Genomic DNA, 16,861 nt, shown 5'->3' with positions numbered 1-16,861 from the left:
GCAGTCGAATCATATAAAGGTGAGAGTCCAGACATCCATGGATCAACGTAGAGCTCATGGCCCTCTCTTGCACAGCTTGGGGTCGCTATCGGCTTCCACCCTAAAACTATTTGCTTCAATAAAGAAAAATGCTAACACAAATCACTCACCCGGAGTCATCCCAGAGATTCTCCAGAGGTATTCAGAAATCAGTCTATGATACATCTTGTAGCTAATACCACTTCGGTTACTGTCCTCCAAATCTGTCTGTAAGCAACATTCAACGCGAGATAGCGACAACACATACACCCTGATTGACCAACGCGTTGGCTATAAATGCAGCGCCGCTGGCTGGCTGAACTTTTGTGATTACTATTATCCCCCTAATACCGTGCACTCAATATGTACCCGCGTGTATAGATTCCCAACCAGCAGCATGTGTCTCCACACCAGGTGCATCACCCTCCCTTGCTGCACCAGCACTGACCACGCAGAGCTCTGTTCTGACTGCAAAGCCGCATGAATGACCCTTCGAAGCAAAGTGGCAGAAGCGCAGACGTGATCCATACGCATATTGACCTGGAATGTCTGTTCGCCTTCGAGCAGCGCTTATTCGGGAAGTCAGCTCGGTCAGGCTCTGAAGAAACTATGAGTGGGTTCCGGATGCTGAGACCCACATACTGGGCTTCCATCCCACTGGACCTATGAGGACCGGGATGAAGGAGATCTCGATGATGATGGAAATGAGTTTGAGATGCTATGCTTTCAGCCTTTCGAAACGGCCCCTAGTAGTTATTACAATCACCGTCGTGGGCCAGATTTCAATTTCAGCGACAACAACAATGTGGCTAGCACCAGCGAGCAACACGCGGAAGCGACAGCAAACAAAATCCCATGGAAGACCTGGAAAGTGGCACTGACCGCATCTTGAGATGATGCCCACGACTGCGCAGTCACTCGCTTGGAAGAAACATTGTAAGCGGAATCAGACTGCAATGTAATATGATAGATCGCTGGCGACAAGGAAGACAGTCATTGAAACAAAATATGGGAGACCTGACTGGTAGGAGTACTTGTATGGATCTTGATGATACCTTCTGACTTTGGTGACTCGTGAGCGTGGATGTAAATAACCAGCACCATGCAGCTTGACGAGTAAAGGAGCTCAAGTCTGAGAGTAAGAGAATATAATGCCATTAAATAATATTGGGAAGAGTTCCACCGCAAGGTGTGTGTTGGAGGAATGAGTCGGCGAAGAAGCGGTTGACAACTCGAGAGAACCCATTCAAAGACCTCAAATTCAAACTTTAAATATGCACAGAAACTATTCGCACAGCAGCAAATATTTTTCACCAGATATACAGAGGGCTCATACAAAGGCACCATGTGTCCAGAGATGAATATTAAGAGACGAAGCTGCAATTCCTTGTGTTTTCCTGCTGGTTAACGATCATTCATCATATACATATCTACGACACCTTCGGCCGCCAGTGCTTGACCTAGTTTTCAACCAGGCATATTCGACGAAGCTGAGCACAGGTATAACGTGCTACAGTAAACTTCAGCTGGAATAATACCCTTGACGACAATTGCGCTCATGCTATCACTAACTCACAAAGCAGCCAATATCAGCATCTTCGACCAAGTATCCAGAAATCTAGCTAGCATAGGTTGCATACCCTTGTCAGACTACTTATACGGTTCCCCATCCATCCCAGTAACTGCGGCACCACCACCACCACCACCACCGGAAACCCAGTCTACTCTCAAAAATGCTCCCATTCAACACCCGCAGCCCCCCACGCCAGCCATAACCAAGACCTCAGTTGACACCGTCTCATCAAATGCTATCAGCCGTTTACATCAAACATCTCAACGCATATTTGGATCCATCGAGCCACTCAAGTTTGAATTCATTGAGGAAGCTGGCCAGCGCAGTGCGTATCCAGTCTCACGTCAATTCATCATCCCTCATAATAATTCCACAGGCAAGAAATGCATATTAACAATATCTCGTCCCAATGGAAGTACTCGTTCTTATGCAACCGACCCCGTCTACTCTCGCAAATCCGATGCAAAATCTGCTGCAGCCACTCTCGCGATCGAAATGGGAGCACTGGATTTCATCACTCATGGAGATCCTGAAGAGCTCAAACTTAAACGCGGACTCGTCCTTGCTTCCATCAATAGCTCACAAAATCAGGAGCGTATACGGGCAGAGATCGGATCAACTGAGCATCCAGACAGCAATAATGCGATTGAGCAAATCGAGACCTGCTGCGCAGAATGGCGGGGCAGTTCCATCGCACCGCATTGGGTTGCATTGCTAGAGCCCAAAGTCGGTCACAGTAAGTATCAAATCTTGGATGTCCGGATCCTGTTGAACTAAGGGCCTTGCAGCTCAAGGATGTGCCCTCAGAATCGAGCTTTCACCACACGTAATCAAGGTTTACGCATCCGATACCATCTACAACACATACAATGAAGCAAAGGCCGCGTGTGCTGAAGCCGCACTTCGCGAGGGCGTTCTCGACTTTATCAAACACGGAAACGGCCAACTACGCCCTGCGTCCCCCCAACTATACTCAACCCCCAGTTCCTCCGACATCAATGGCGTCTCAGCCAACAAACAACCTCCATCAACTCTCCAGGCATTCTACGAATCCCTCCCCCGCCCATTTCCCGAATCGTTCGAAAGCAAAGACGCCAACGAGTTAGGTGCGCCTGGATACATGAACACCCTCGTACAAAATGCAAGAGGCGGAAAGTTGACCACCACATTCATTTTCACATCAGACGGAACTCCAGGACGTACGTAGTCCTCTATCATCATAAAACACTCGCCCTCACGATGATGATTTACTCCATATAGTCCACGGCTGTTTCCTCCGCTTAGACAGACCCACAGAATATAGAGCATACCTCGTCGATCCCAGGTTCCCAAAACGCGCAGATGCAAAGGCGGCCGTATGCCTCCAAGCGCTGTCTCACGGTGCTGGAGATTACATGCGCGCGATTGGAAAGGCTGTCGAGGCGAGAGTCACGCCTTTGATGAAAACATGGGTGAACGATCAAGTATACCCCGTCCTCTTATCCGAGTATAACAAACTCAGGAATCGGCATCCTAATTTCACTTATGAGAAAGAGAAAGATGGTCCGTTTTCGTTTTCTTCTCATCATCATATCGCGTCGCATGCTCATTGCATATAGCCTTTGGATGCACGATGACGCTCCACCTCGCTGCCGATACTACGCCCGACCAAACACGAATTTGGACGGTATCAAATGACTACCGTAACAAAGCAGATGCCAAAGTAGCTGTCATTTGCACTGCAATCGAACAAGGGGCGATGGAGTTCATCCGGTTTCGAGGCGAGCCTCCTCCTCCCGGCTACACCACCCCATATTCTCTGCAAACCTTCGACCCTGAATCATCTCAGAAATCTAATGGGAAGCGAAAAATGGTCGAGGATGCGCACTCGCAGGGTGAACATGAAAAGCCTACAAAACGACAGAAGAAAGCAAAGCTTGAGGGCGCTGCAACCAAACACGGTAACAAGAAAGAGAAAGGCAGCACTCACACCCATGGCATTCCCGAGTCTGGTATCATCCGTGCTGGGCAAACTTCCCGAAAAGGGCACGCTTCAGCACCATATCAGCCAGGACTTGGGGATGAGAGTGGTTCTGGGGCTGCGCACCCTCTACCGCAGGTGTCCTCGAATCCTACTCCACCTGCTATGCCTGATCAGCGGTTTATGCCTCCTCATGCGTATTCTTCTGTGCAAGGTGGGTATAGGTATCCGCTTTCGGCGCAGTCTTTTGCCGGAGCTTCGGGCTCGAGTGCTGGTTTTGGAGGTGGTAGGTTTATGGGTGTGGGTGTGGAGCAGTTAGATGATTCATCTGAGCCAGAGCCTGGAGAGGTTGTTTAAATTCGTTGGATCGAATGGTGTTTGAGGTGCTACTTTTGAATCAAGTTTTCGAATTTGCAATTAGAGCTACGGGCTCAGGTGAATTGCCGCACCGCACGAAAACATACATTCAACACTCATTTTCGATAAGTACTATAGGTTCTCATGCACAAGGATGTTGGCGCTTACTCATACTGTACAGTACCGCACCAGCCACTGATCGTTACGTAACTTACCGATAGTTGTATCTTTGTCGTACACCTTAGTGTTGTTCTCAACACTCGCTGATCAAGGTATGTTTTACATTATTTCGTACTTAGTCCTGTACTCATTTTAGCCTATACTACCCCCTTCACAATGACCTGTCTCTCTTGATAAGCACCCGCCAGCTACAATATATTATATATGGCCCAGATCTCAGATGCGGCAGGGAGCCTTCAAAGGGGCTGGCATGTCCCGTCGTTGAGTTTTCTCCAACGGTATATACGAGCCCCTTTAAAGGTACTACAGTCTTTTGGACCAGTTTGAAAACGGTCAGACTGGTCCAAGAGACCGTAGTACTACTACCGAGTCAGCGACAAGGGCCAGTCAACGAAGTTATCCATGAAGCAGTAAAAAAGCAAAGTGTCAAGGTGTTGTATATGAATGTACTATAGTATTGCTTAATCAAAAATCATATTTTATGAACAACATGGACTCTCGAAAACCTTGCCAGCTACCTTCACACGAGATTCAAGCAGCAGGGCGTCCTGTCTGACCTTGATGAGTCCATCGAGGTGCGCTACTCCTCCATACCTCCGGTCATTCTGATCGATCCGGATTTCTCAGTGCTCTTGCCTTCAGCCTTTATGCCAGGCTCAGCTGCGAGGCATTCGGGTTGCATCTGCAAGTCCCGGTCAACTTAACTCCACAAGGCAACTGTCGGCAAGTCTTTCTATGTTTAGCCGCGCACCATTTTCATTGACAATTTATCCAGGCACATCGGCACCGCACTACGTGGAACGTAATCTGTGTCTGCTAGCTGCCTAGAAACTCACGAGATGTCGAGCCAGTGAGCCCACGTTCGGAAGTTTCTCGGGAATGACTCGTATCGAGCTTGCTTTAGATAAGAGCGATGTATCAGTTCGACCTCTTCGACATTACCTCTTCCTGTTCAATGGGCTCTCTAAAAATGACGTCGTGGAAACCTCATTGTCTTGGAAATTGCAGGATTTAAGGGCCCACGGATTATTCTCGTGTTCGGTTATCGCGATCAACGATCGATATTTGTCAAGAGCAAAATCTATTCAGCCCATGTACCGCATTAAACATGGAGATGAGGACAGGGCGTAACCGACAAGCATGAACCCTACGGGCCTACCGTATCCTTGTCCCTCATAGCAGGTGTTAAACGATGTGTCACAAGGCGTGACAAAATCCGTCTCACAAAGACCTTTGGCGGGTCTTCTTCAAGGTATCAAGTAACAAAGAGTCAAAGACCACCATCGGCGTTTATTGGTGCCACCCCGTTCGGCTATAAATTCAGCTTTGACCAAATGTTCTTGACTACCTGCCATCACCAAGCTCAGCTGTATTACCATCTCGCGTTCCTACTGTGCTTCGTTGCATACTCTTCTGCCGTTCCGTTGCTTTAATATCCCCAGTTGTATCTGCATACCCTCGGCATCACGAATCGTTTTCTCCATTTTCTACCCTTGCGAAAGCCACAGTCAGCTTTCCTTCAGTCCACAAGCCACCTAATCGAACCATATCGCACGTCAACCCTTCACGTGAATAATGAATAGCATCAATTTCTCATCTGGTTTCTTCCTGAATTTCATTGCCGAACCGAATCCGTCCTTCGCGTCTGTGGCCTCGGTAAAATCCGTGTCTCGGCAACGGAAACTATGCTGTGACATCTCGATAAATTCGATGCACAAACAGTCTACCCAGTTGCGCGAATATTACTTTCATGCATTCTTCAACTGTTCTTGGATGTCTCGCCCTCGCCCTCGCGTTATCAACTTTAACCCGGATGCACCTATAGAATGTCAAAAGGCCACGCCTCCTACACCCGCGCCTCCTCGTGTCAGCGCCAAAGTGCCCACCGTGCATGAGACAGATGCTGCTGCTGCGAAATTGGCACCGTCAAAGACTTGTCGCACAAACCTTGGAAAAATATCGCCATAACCGAATACGATGACGCGGAGTTCGAGGAGCTGCAAGCACGGTTGGTATTTACCTGGCCGCCCGATTTAGCAGCCTACCGAAGAGAGGTCGAGGAGGAGAGGAGCTTGAGTAAGGTGACAGAGTATGCTGATGAAAACATTGTCCCTACGGCCTTCTCTCGCGCGTCGTCGATAGGGTCGGCAAGCACAGACGACAGTTCTATGATCTTGACGCCGACTCAACGAGACTACGACGCCAAGACAGATTGTGTACCGCTGGATATTCTCCGCGATGCGCTTGCGGAGCCTGAGGCTAATGCTGGTGCCCTCGAGAAGGTAGTGGGGCTTCAGAGATTGAGACGCAAAGCACCACCTCCACTCAGCCTAAATAACAAGAAAAAACAGGATGTCATCGACAATATCGGATGCACCCTGCTTATTGGCGATGGTGAGCGCACTGCACGGGAGATACGGGTAAGTTTTTCATACCTCTGTGTGAGTTTGATTCTAAAGTATAAGCAGATGCTAAGTCCGCTAACGGCAGCGATGAATATCACCAGCAAGTTATCCGCGGGGATCCTCCGCAATATTCATACCTTTCCTGATGACCTATTATTCTGATAACCTAATTTTCGTCTATTGCTGTAGCATTACCCAAGTTGTTGGCTGGAGTTTCACTGCATCTTCCATGTCCTGTAGCGATATTATTTTATTTTTGGTGTATCAACATGAATCTCTAATCAATACACTCACTGGCAGATTGATAGACGCGAGTCATCGTTGAAACCACGACGGACGTAACTTACCACTCGAAGTTGGACACTGGATGAAATTACGGTTGAAAATCCTTGGGATATTCTTCGAGTGACTGTTGGGCCTGAAGTTGTGACGACCTTGACTTGGAAAAATGAGATCCCAGTAAACCTAAGTGTGAGCTGTTTTGTTAAACATTGATGATATGCGATCTCCTGCAATCCAGGCGTTTCACCGGATACGAAAGATGTCTTTTCATGACGACGGCAAAGGACAGCGACGAAAAACTCTTAGTGAAGTAACTCGGGCTGAAGAAGACATAAGGTATAAATGAGCTCCCCGTAAGCTCAGACCTCAACGAACCGCACAGTGCACACTCACATCGGAAACACCCTCGAGGGATCTTTGTATCCAGTTCGAACTTAGCTAGTGATATGCAGATTGTAGTGCGGAGAATCCCAAGAGGCTCGTCTCCTCAGGAAACCTGCCGCGGAACTTCGACAAGGGAAATGCCAAGGTAGAAGCAGAAGCTACTTGGTGCACTCGTCTTGCAAATACCTGGGATGCCAAAGTCGAGGATATCCAGAAGCTCACGGGATCCCTTCACTTCCTGCTTCCCTGGCCTTGTTCTCCGATATCCCCAAGGTGACGCATGCGATGGGGCTATCATTGTTTCATTGTAAGAAAATTTGATATGCTAGTACTTGGCATCGTTCCAGACAAACTCGGACAAGGAACCTCCAGCTTTGGAACTGCATGGAGAATCTCGTCCAAGGCCTCCCATTATAAGGTCGTATGTGAATCAGTACTCTAGCCGAGTGAAAGGTAAACTATTGCACAGGCGTTCACATCATGATCATGATGAACAGAAGAGAGTCTGAATCGGGACTCGGAAAAGTTGGCATTGTTTGTTCCCAACAAATATACAGCTTTCAAGTTCACAAGGTGAGTCACTGATTGACACCACATGTACGATACACAAGCAGTATATAAGGGACGCTGCCGCCGATGGGCTACGCGATATCCCAAAGCTGTTTCTACCCCCACAATCCATTGCTGACCCTCTCGCGTTTTTCTTGTGCCCCGTCTTTGCATTCCAGAGCAATGCAAAGACTGGCTTCAAGCGCAAGGTGAAACGTGAATTTCTGTTTTATACCAGCGCACCGCCGTAGCGAACAAGAAGGTGACCTGATCTGTCTTGATCTGTGCGATTTTGAATACTCGATGAGGTGAGTTGTGGGTATTCCTTCGTGCTTGCGACTACATGTGAAAAAACTCGATAAAGGTCGCCTGCACAATCCATCGTCAGCCGGTGTCCGGATCGGTGTCTTGGAAATTCAGTTATCTATCCACGTCGATGAAGGAAGCGGGCAACGGAGTGACGATTGGAAGCATGAAGGAGGTTCGTATACGTTATCCGTCCAGTGAGCTCACTGCTTGTGATTCTCGGGGCCGTGGGATCGGCTATACGAGTCACCCCCGATTTCTTCCTTCGTGCTGCTCGATTGACATTTTCCAGACATACGGAGATATATGTGATATTTTGAGGTTCACACGCTGTACCGTATGGATGCCCGGTTATTTATTTTGCAGTGTGAGATATGAAAAAGTCTCGCGGTTAGGTTATTGAAATTGAAGGGACCTACAAGGACCTATAGCTATGCCCCAGCATTACTATTCAGATTGATGAAGAAGGTGGTGTTCTTATGTGCTTGGCAGTCACTATTACGAACATTGCGCAGTAGCCAGCGGGGCCGAGCGTCAGCGCTAACTTCTAAGGGTCATTGCATAAAATAGACGTAGACACAAATGCCGAAACAGAATGATTATTTTATTATTCTTGTACGTTTAGGCTAGCACGACCAAGGAAACGAGCAAGCCCCCATCGACAGTTGAGAAAGAAGCTTGAACGTCAACCATCACGACATCAACTACCAACACTTATACCACAGTTATACCCTCTCTTTCTCCTCCAGCGCTACTTTGGCGTTACCAACCTCGACCTCCCTGTCTTTGACGACGACAAACACACTCTCTAACTGTAATGAAACAACCAGTGTCCCCTTCGTCAGCCCGGTCCCCGCGTAATCAATTAATAGGCCACCCAACTTTGGACCTCCACCACTCCCATCATCATCATCTCTCTCCCACTACTGCCTATCCATTACCGACCAATTCACAAAAACCTACAAAGAGCTCGGCATTTAAAGGTTTACAGTCTGTTTTCCAGCGTAAACCGCCAGATCGCGCCCTTGTCTTCGAATTCTCTCCGATCTTCCTATTCAGCTTCCAACGCATCCGCCACAGATAGTCACAGCCCCCACCCATACGCCGCAATGCCTCCTGCTCCTTTACCTGTTGTATCAAACAATGAACATATCGACGACGAACAAGAATGTCCTGTATGTCTTGAGCCCTTGAGCTTTAGCTTCAGACTTCCGGGAGAAAAGCCCCATGTAGTACCAGAGTGTGGTCACTCTCTTCACGAGGTCAGTCCTTTTCCTTGTCATAATATCCCAGTCCATCACACTCCTCCTCGTCTCACCATAGGCATGTTTTACCGCTGTGTATGGTCCTCCACCAGGGCAAGCCCGCCCTGCAGTGCCTCGCAAATCAAATCTCGGCGTCTGCGGTGTTTGCAGACGACCCATGAAAATTGGCGACGGAGACGGTAGCAAAAATAATAGTGAGTCACACTAGGGATACCTATCCACTAATCTCACTATGTTATAGAACTCGCCGCTCTAACTGGCATGGGCAATCCCCATTCCCCTGCAGTCTATCCTGGCCGTGATCAAGGCTCACGCTCTCGACACAGCCCAGTGCCTCAACAACCCTACGATCCCACAGATGATGACCCAATAGACCACGCCATCTCAGTCAAGTCAGCAAGCGAATCACACTACGTCGTCGCACCTTCAATCCAAGTCCGCCCCGAATTTTCTTCCATCACCCGGAATGGCGAAACTTGTCAACCTTTGACCTGCATTGTTGTAATCGAGTTACCTGCCAGGCGTGGAACAACTCATGTTCCGGGTCCTGTCATGGCCGATGCATACGGTTCTCGGAGTGCTCACACGCTCACTCGAAATGATACTGTAACAGAGCTGCCTCATCCGTCCCAAAATGATACCTTGCGACGCCCATCCCAAACTCAACGCTATGATTCATATGCCGAGCCATGGTCAGCTACCACCGAGTCTTCCCGTTATAGGCCAGGCCCGCCAGCGGAGGAAGAGGGCGAAGAATCGTCACCTTTCAATGCTATCGTTGAGGATTTGCGCAACCGGATAATAGATTGGAAAGGTCACGCGTTGTCTGGCCTCGGCCCATTGCAAATGTATGACATGCTGTCCGTCCGCCGAGATGCTCTTGTGCGGGAGTTCTTCGTGTACCTTTTTAAGGAAGCCATCATTTGCGTTGTAGAGGAGAAAAAGCGGTCTCTTGGCCGGTTCCTGTCGTCACCGGCTTTCAACGACGCTTCGACTTCCGTTTCAGGCTCAAACAACCAGTCCAACAAGGGTGTCCTACGCCTCAAGGGTCGCATTTATGTGCGACATATCAAGCGTATCACTGCGAGCACAAGCGGGGAAATGAGCCTCACGATTGAAATGGAAGATGAGCGACTCGACTCCTTCATCCTCGTTTTCAAAGATCGCTCTTCCTTGGATGCGTGGAAGAGCCAGATCCAGGGCCTAGTAAACTCCTTCCAGAATCAATCATCGCCGCCGCAGCCGCACATTGACCGTGGCCTGGACATGGATGAGTTCGGGGGTTCAGAAAAGGCTGCGCGGATGCTTAGCGGGAGCACTACATCTACAGCACCAAGCACAGTCGATAGTCTGCTTCAGGGCTCCTCACGCTCCACCATGTCCTCGTCGACCTCCCATGGTTCCGTGCCTCAACCTCAATCTAGACAAATGCACAGCAAACTTCAACCCCTCGGTGAGGACGATGTACTCTCGCACTATGAGACGCATCCTCCAGGCATGGTCACACCACATGTATCTGCTGGACCCTCCAATTCACTTGCTCCCCTCCCACATCCGGCACTTGATCTCATTCTTATCGTGTCGCTCCCTCCACCCAGTGCTCCCCGCAGCACCGCGGCGCTTAAGCTCCGCGTCATCAAGACATCGCTGGACTTTATTCTCGCTTCTCTCGGAACCAAGGACCGTTTGAGTCTTGTCACTTTTGAAGTAGGACCTGGCGGACGTGTGCGCAAGACACCTTACCTTTGCGTTGGTAAGGCGTTCAGCCGAGGGAGGCTGTCCAAATTCATTGATGAAATCGGACGTCCGGACGACGGACAACATGACGAATTCTTGGTAAGGGCTTCCAAAGAGGAGAAGACGGACGTTGTGACTGCGGTTAACCATGGTTAGTGCTCACCTTTTCATCTTTACTTTCTGCTGACCATATGTCTTGAAGGTCTCGATGTTGTGCTTCAACGCAAAGCTCGCAATGCTATCTCGGGGATGATCCTGGTGAGCGATGCTGCAGACAGCACGAGACGTGCACAAATGGATCTTGTTCTTGCCCGTGCCGAAGCTGCAAACATGCCCATTCACTCATTTGGCTATGGTCGCTCGCACGACCCTGCTTCGCTATGGCTCATGTCAAACCACACTAGTGGGACATACACCTTCGTCAAGGACTGGTATGACCTCCGTACCTGTCTCGCTGGCTGTATCGGCGGCATGATGTCCATTGGCCTGCTTAACATGAAGCTGCACATGAAGATCGTCGACGGTCAACGTTTCCGCATCCGCAAGGTCTCTGGTGGGCCCTCATCCATCCTCTCTACGGATGGCCATAACGTCGACATCGACGTTGGCGAGCTTCGCTATGGCGAATGCAAAGAGATGCTCATCGAGTGTGAGCTCGACAACAACGAGACTCGCCGTCCTGCGCAGAACGGTAATCGCGCGCTCAATGCCACGGATCAGTTTGTGCAAAGCATGGGTCTTGATTCTATGACCATTGATGATGGTGCTGATCTCGTGGACGGCATGATGGATCGGATGATTGATGAGGTTCCGGTACTCGAGGTCGACGGGTCTTTCTATGATCCCAGCACGTCGAAACATGTTTCACGCCTCGCACATCCCGTCCTTTTGACGATCACTCTCCTTCCTCAAGCTACTACTCCTTCACCCAAGCCAGTCAAACCATCAGATCCAGTGATCGTCCGGCGCAGAATGGAACTTCTCGCATCTGACATGATCACGCGCGCTCTTGTCCTCGTTTCGAGAAAGAACTACCCTCAAGCGCAGAAGATCATGAATGAGACCAAACGCATCCTGCACACTGTGCTGCAAAGCATCTCTAAAACACTTCCTCCGCCCAATACCGAAGGCACGACGATGCGTAACCGCAAGGATATCCTCACTCTTGCTGCGGTGCGTGCGATGCAGGCCATGCTCCAAGACCTTCAGATTTTGGCGGAGGCTTTAGAAGAAAATGTCGAGCTGTTTGCGCATGACCAGCGGAATTTTGGTGCACAGCAGGTGCGTGCATGTTTTTTGAAGCTTTCACAAGCAGGACTGACTGGGCCATGATTATAGGCCATGATATTGCGCGACCAGAAGAGCTGGAACGGACGCAGCGCCACAGAACGCCTGTTCTGGACCGTCGACAACTCCGTAGAGCTGGTTTCTCGGAGTACTGATTGGGTAGCGCGCGACTGATACCCTAAGACATCATCTCTTTTTCATTTTTGACAATTTTTTCTTTTCTTATTATGCCCCGTGACTGGTTACCCTGTCTAATTTGTGTCCATGCTTTCTCGTTTTGTTATGTCGTTCTAGCGTGGTTTCAACCTCATCGCGTTCCTTCTCTTGCGCCACCGTCCTTCCTTGTCATTGTCACCCAGTTCTGGATCACCTTAATGTAACCCCCCGCGGTCTCGTCTGTATGTCGAGACACGCGCTTTATGATTCCTCTCCGCCTGGTTTTTATTTCCGTGTTACTTATTTAACTGTGACTTCTCATTATATATCCACGCCCGCTTCCTATGGCTGTTTTCCTTATTCTTGGTCCAAGAGGTGGGAGTAATGTAGTTGATCGATTGCGTAGAAACGAAGGAAGCCTTTTTATTATCATTCCTCTGTTCATTATAAGGACTGTAAAGTACCTATGTATGATGAAAATATCAGGGCGTGGTGGCAGACTGTCAGGGTATCTATTCATAGCCTAGTCGTTGGCGCTCTTCGCGATCACGTTCGAGCTTTATGACTTTATTTTCGGTTTCGGTGAGGACGTCGTCCCATGCTACGAAAAGTTCAGACAGTGCATCCACCTGAAAAACAGTAAGTCAATTAATATTAACGAGAACCGATCGAAGATGAACGAACGGATACGCACATGAGTAGCATGTCTGTCAACAAGAGCTGCTATTCGCTTCTCCAACGACGCAGCTAATCTAATATCCTCCTGGTGCGCTTTCAAAAGCGCGTCCAAACGAGGCTGCAAGGTTTCATAGTCTAAAGACAATAAAAATGAGATCTCGGTGAACGATCAGTGAGGGTCTACACGACAGACCTGCGAGCTTTCCAGCTGCTGTCACGCCTTTCTGCTCTAGTATCTCGATCTCGCGCATGTCCCTATCCACAGCTCGGATTTCTGGCTCCATCTCTACCAGGAGCGCTTCTAGTTCTTCTGGGGACATGTTTTCGTATGTCGGTGCTGGGCCAGGGAGCACCCCTGACAGAGCGAATGCTGCAGTTAGTAGATGGGCATGTAGGTCATCTAGGATGGACGCGTCAGAACCAGAACCATGATGAAAGACGCGTGTCAGCAACCTCACATTTACTCATGAACCTCTGAAGACCGTCGTTGGATTGTATGACGTTGTCCAGGCGCCGTTGTACGTCCTCTGCTAAGCGAATGAGGGTTTCACCGTGCTTGAGCTCTGGCACTTTATCCTTCCCTTTACGATCCCGCGCATCCTGCCGTACGCCTAGGAGTAGCGCTTCGAGCCAGCGGAGTCTTAGTTCTAGTGATAGGGCGGGATCTATGGCGGGAGGTGCGGTTGATGGTTCGAGTTGTGTTAAAGGTGTTACAGTAGCAGTTGGCTGTTCAGCGGATAGCTCTGATTGGACATCATCCAAAGGTTCCATGAGTTCCTCGAGTGATTGCGAGGCAGATGCGACGCTCATTTGATGTACAAGTTGGCTGGGCGGAGGTGATGATGGCGGAGGCGTGGAAGAGATTATACGGTGTCGCTGCCAATCTCCCAAGAATACACTCCCAATGGCTGACATGTCCGTCAATCGTGAGATATTCAATACTTCGTAGATCTTGTAATGAAGTTGTTCGTTATTGAAACGATCTACTAGGCGACCTACTAGAAAAGGGACCGGAAAGCCTCGTGCCTTTCTGTTGCCTTGAAGCCGCGCGCACTTACTAGTTACTAACTGTGAATCTCAGTCTTTCCGGAATCCGGGGGGCCCGCGGATGGCGTCTCACCACACTCGCAATTAGTTGAATTCACACATGAAAGTAAAAGTGTTTGAATGTCCAGTGTACAATACTAACTAATATCATAGCTGTATGGTACAAATAAGTTAGAGATGGTGATCAACATGATAAACGCGGCTTCCAGGCGAACTGATAATACGATATGTATGTCAGTAATAATTTAGAATGATGCAATGGATAGAGTGAACTTCTGGTAAAATGCTCAGATATATGGTTAGAAATAATGTTATGCATCTCGAGAGTTATCATGTATGCGAAGACTTTGACGACGCGCACCAAGGGATATAACATCATCGTGTCATTGAAGATCAAGAGACCGTACTCCGTACGTTTGCGGGGGAAATCGCTCAAGCTCCGCAACGATACGTTTTCTTGTAGATACTCTTCTGAATCGGCCATCGTGATGACGTTCCAGCAACATTGCATAGAACGGGTTTCTGAGTCGTTGGCGAAGCAGCGGCATGGTGGTGTGGTATACATGCGAAGAGTCGTAAGAAAGTCGCGGATCCCAGGTTCGTACCAACAAATAACGAGGTGGGGACCGGTGGTCTGTTGAAGATGTCGTCAATGTCTCGGAGGTGACAAGACTGAATGGCTGGATGCCATCTGCACGGCAATGGTATGATCCTGAGACCGGCGTGAAGTAAAGCCACAGTACTTCATGCACAAAGCACCGTACAGTGATGTGAATTTCAGCGTTAAGACTGTATGGCCTTGGAGGATTCTCGAGAAGTTTGGCAAGGGATATCATCTCGCTCCCTTCAAACGGAAAACTTGTAGCCCGTCTGAGCAAAAAAAATGCTCTGATTGCTTGGGATACTGGCAATATGTGGTGCGCCATCATCATCAGACCCACCAACGCTTGTCTCCTCGCTTGTGCTGTGACCGTCCTGAAGATGAGACGAGCTGAACGTAAAGCATGTAAGCACAAATACGTATTTCAATTGAAAAATCTCACTCTCTTGCCCTGCGGATAGCCCCTTTGAACACATAGATGACCTTTACAGCCAGCGCAAAACTCAAAACAGGAGGAGGGGGGCCGTCGATACCCATTAGGATAGGATCGTCCGAGAAGCATCTCGGCGAGGAAGGAAGGGAACTGTTCAGCGTTGACGGCTCCCCGATCCAGTCCAGAAGAGTCGCATCTCCCGTGCGCCTCATGATCTCCATCAAGAGTCGAGAGAATGCATGGTGACCCTCTCCGTAGTTGACTAGCATAGTGAATCCGAAGATTCCCATCAAGCAATACGCTTCGTCTTCCTTCTCCTTGGTCACTCTTTGAAGAGCCCATCTCAGCTTCATTCGAGGGTGCTCGACACTTGGACAATAGAATTTGAGGTAACTTTTCTGTATCCCAGTTGCGGATTCTAACGCAACCAGGATCTCGGCAACGTTCTTGTGGTTGAACTCTGGGGATTGAGAAAATGGGGCCCAGTCCTTCTTGTAGAGCCGGATGACCTTGGCGGCAAGCAATTCTTGAAGAGTCCAGCCCCTCCGGAACCACTGACTCAACAACAGTGCCTGATCGCTAGATTCCACGACATCAGAAAGGTAGATGATTGTCAGTGCCGACTCGCGATACCACGAGAACATGGAAGAGATGGACTTCTGTACTTCGGCGCTGCTCGTCTGATCAATGCAGCATGTGTCGATCCATGCCCACTGAAAATTGTGTTTGTGCGCCTTGTGACAAAAATTACGAACTTTGTCGAATCTCGGTGTAGAAAGCTGATAAACACCCTTTTTTGGGATATCTTTTAAACCGGGTTCGTCGCCCTCCCACCTGTGTGAGAGCATGACATATGCAAAGAAGTTTTTGACCACTTCAATGATGTACTGCTTTTGATCCAGAATAGACCTGGTGATGGTGAGGGCGAGAATCGAGCGAAATGTATGTGACTCTTCGAATTTCGTGATGAGAGCGGGGTGAGCATAGATTTTGCCATCTTCGGTATTCAACAATCGGAGGGGCATGTCGCGGAGTATTGAGCCTGCAATATCTTGAACCGCTTGCTTGACTTCTTCTTCGCCCACCCTTCCGGGTGGGAGGTCGCCTTCTCCGTCACTCTGTGCGGTATGAAAGCTCTACGATTCGATTTATCCGTCAAATCACGTATCACGCACAAGGAATACGGACCTCTACAGAAGATTGTTCATCTGCGATCAGAAACATCTGTGGTGAATAAGGTTGTGGAAGTCGACAAAAAGCAGGTTAATAAGTCGTTGCCTACCTTCCGTAAGTTGGCTATGCCAACACCTCAGGCGCGCAGGAACATGTGACGCCCTGGTAGCAGATGCCCAATATCGCCTGATAAGTCAATACCCCGCAAGGAATTGGGTTGACAGACACTATTTTGGGTTTGACTCTTGAGCGCTTGCGTCTGACCTGTAGCTTCGGGATTAAGTATCTCCCAGTCTACTTAACTTGCTTTTGAAAACCGGCATAAGTAGGTTCATATTATACTATGATAATCGGGGGGCATTGGTGCCTAGACTCTTCGTCAGATGACACACTTTTTGTAGCATTGCCTCGATGACGTTTGAGCCCGGAGATCAAGCTAAGCTTAAGGGTGGCACTTACTAGGGTCACCG

At 49.0% G+C, this 16,861-nt stretch overlaps 5 protein-coding genes across 5 annotated transcripts; 3 read left to right on the top strand and 2 right to left on the bottom strand.

Moving 5' to 3' along the window:
* The first annotated feature begins 1,347 nt into the window (after positions 1–1,347).
* Positions 1,348–4,160, top strand: DFJ58DRAFT_778671 (uncharacterized protein). The gene is made up of 5 exons (XM_041389650.1): positions 1,348–1,916; positions 1,968–2,327; positions 2,380–2,790; positions 2,852–3,133; positions 3,190–4,160. Exons 1-5 carry the CDS (start codon positions 1,577–1,579, stop codon positions 3,906–3,908), a joined length of 2,112 nt encoding a protein of 703 aa, XP_041245879.1. The 5' UTR covers positions 1,348–1,576; the 3' UTR covers positions 3,909–4,160.
* A 1,701-nt stretch (positions 4,161–5,861) lies between these two features.
* Positions 5,862–6,727, top strand: DFJ58DRAFT_874158 (uncharacterized protein; the record flags this gene model as incomplete). The annotated part of the gene is made up of 3 exons (XM_041394388.1): positions 5,862–5,952; positions 6,021–6,508; positions 6,557–6,727. 3 exons carry the CDS (start codon positions 5,862–5,864, stop codon positions 6,653–6,655), a joined length of 678 nt encoding a protein of 225 aa, XP_041245878.1. The 3' UTR covers positions 6,656–6,727.
* Positions 6,728–8,609: 1,882 nt separating this feature from the next.
* On the top strand, positions 8,610–12,477 carry DFJ58DRAFT_715590 (uncharacterized protein; the record flags this gene model as incomplete). Its single annotated transcript, XM_041384140.1, has 7 exons — positions 8,610–8,629; positions 9,006–9,276; positions 9,338–9,473; positions 9,521–10,620; positions 10,738–11,167; positions 11,219–12,297; positions 12,355–12,477. 7 exons carry the CDS (start codon positions 8,610–8,612, stop codon positions 12,475–12,477), a joined length of 3,159 nt encoding a protein of 1,052 aa, XP_041245877.1.
* Positions 12,478–12,971: 494 nt separating this feature from the next.
* On the bottom strand, positions 12,972–14,052 carry DFJ58DRAFT_726001 (uncharacterized protein; the record flags this gene model as incomplete). Its single annotated transcript, XM_041385312.1, has 4 exons — positions 12,972–13,088; positions 13,154–13,272; positions 13,331–13,537; positions 13,596–14,052. The coding sequence occupies 4 exons, from the start codon at positions 14,050–14,052 to the stop codon at positions 12,972–12,974; spliced, it is 900 nt and encodes a 299-aa protein (XP_041245876.1).
* A 978-nt stretch (positions 14,053–15,030) lies between these two features.
* DFJ58DRAFT_726000 (heterokaryon incompatibility protein-domain-containing protein) lies at positions 15,031–16,442 on the bottom strand (the record flags this gene model as incomplete). The annotated part of the gene is made up of 3 exons (XM_041385311.1): positions 15,031–15,175; positions 15,228–16,354; positions 16,407–16,442. 3 exons carry the CDS (start codon positions 16,440–16,442, stop codon positions 15,031–15,033), a joined length of 1,308 nt encoding a protein of 435 aa, XP_041245875.1.
* Between the last annotated feature and the right edge of the window lie 419 nt (positions 16,443–16,861).

This window comes from Suillus subalutaceus, assembly GCF_016647625.1.
Source record: "Suillus subalutaceus strain FC151 chromosome Unknown DFJ58scaffold_31, whole genome shotgun sequence".
Lineage (NCBI taxonomy): Eukaryota > Fungi > Basidiomycota > Agaricomycetes > Boletales > Suillaceae > Suillus > Suillus subalutaceus.
This window is presented reverse-complemented; position numbering and strand designations above follow the sequence as displayed.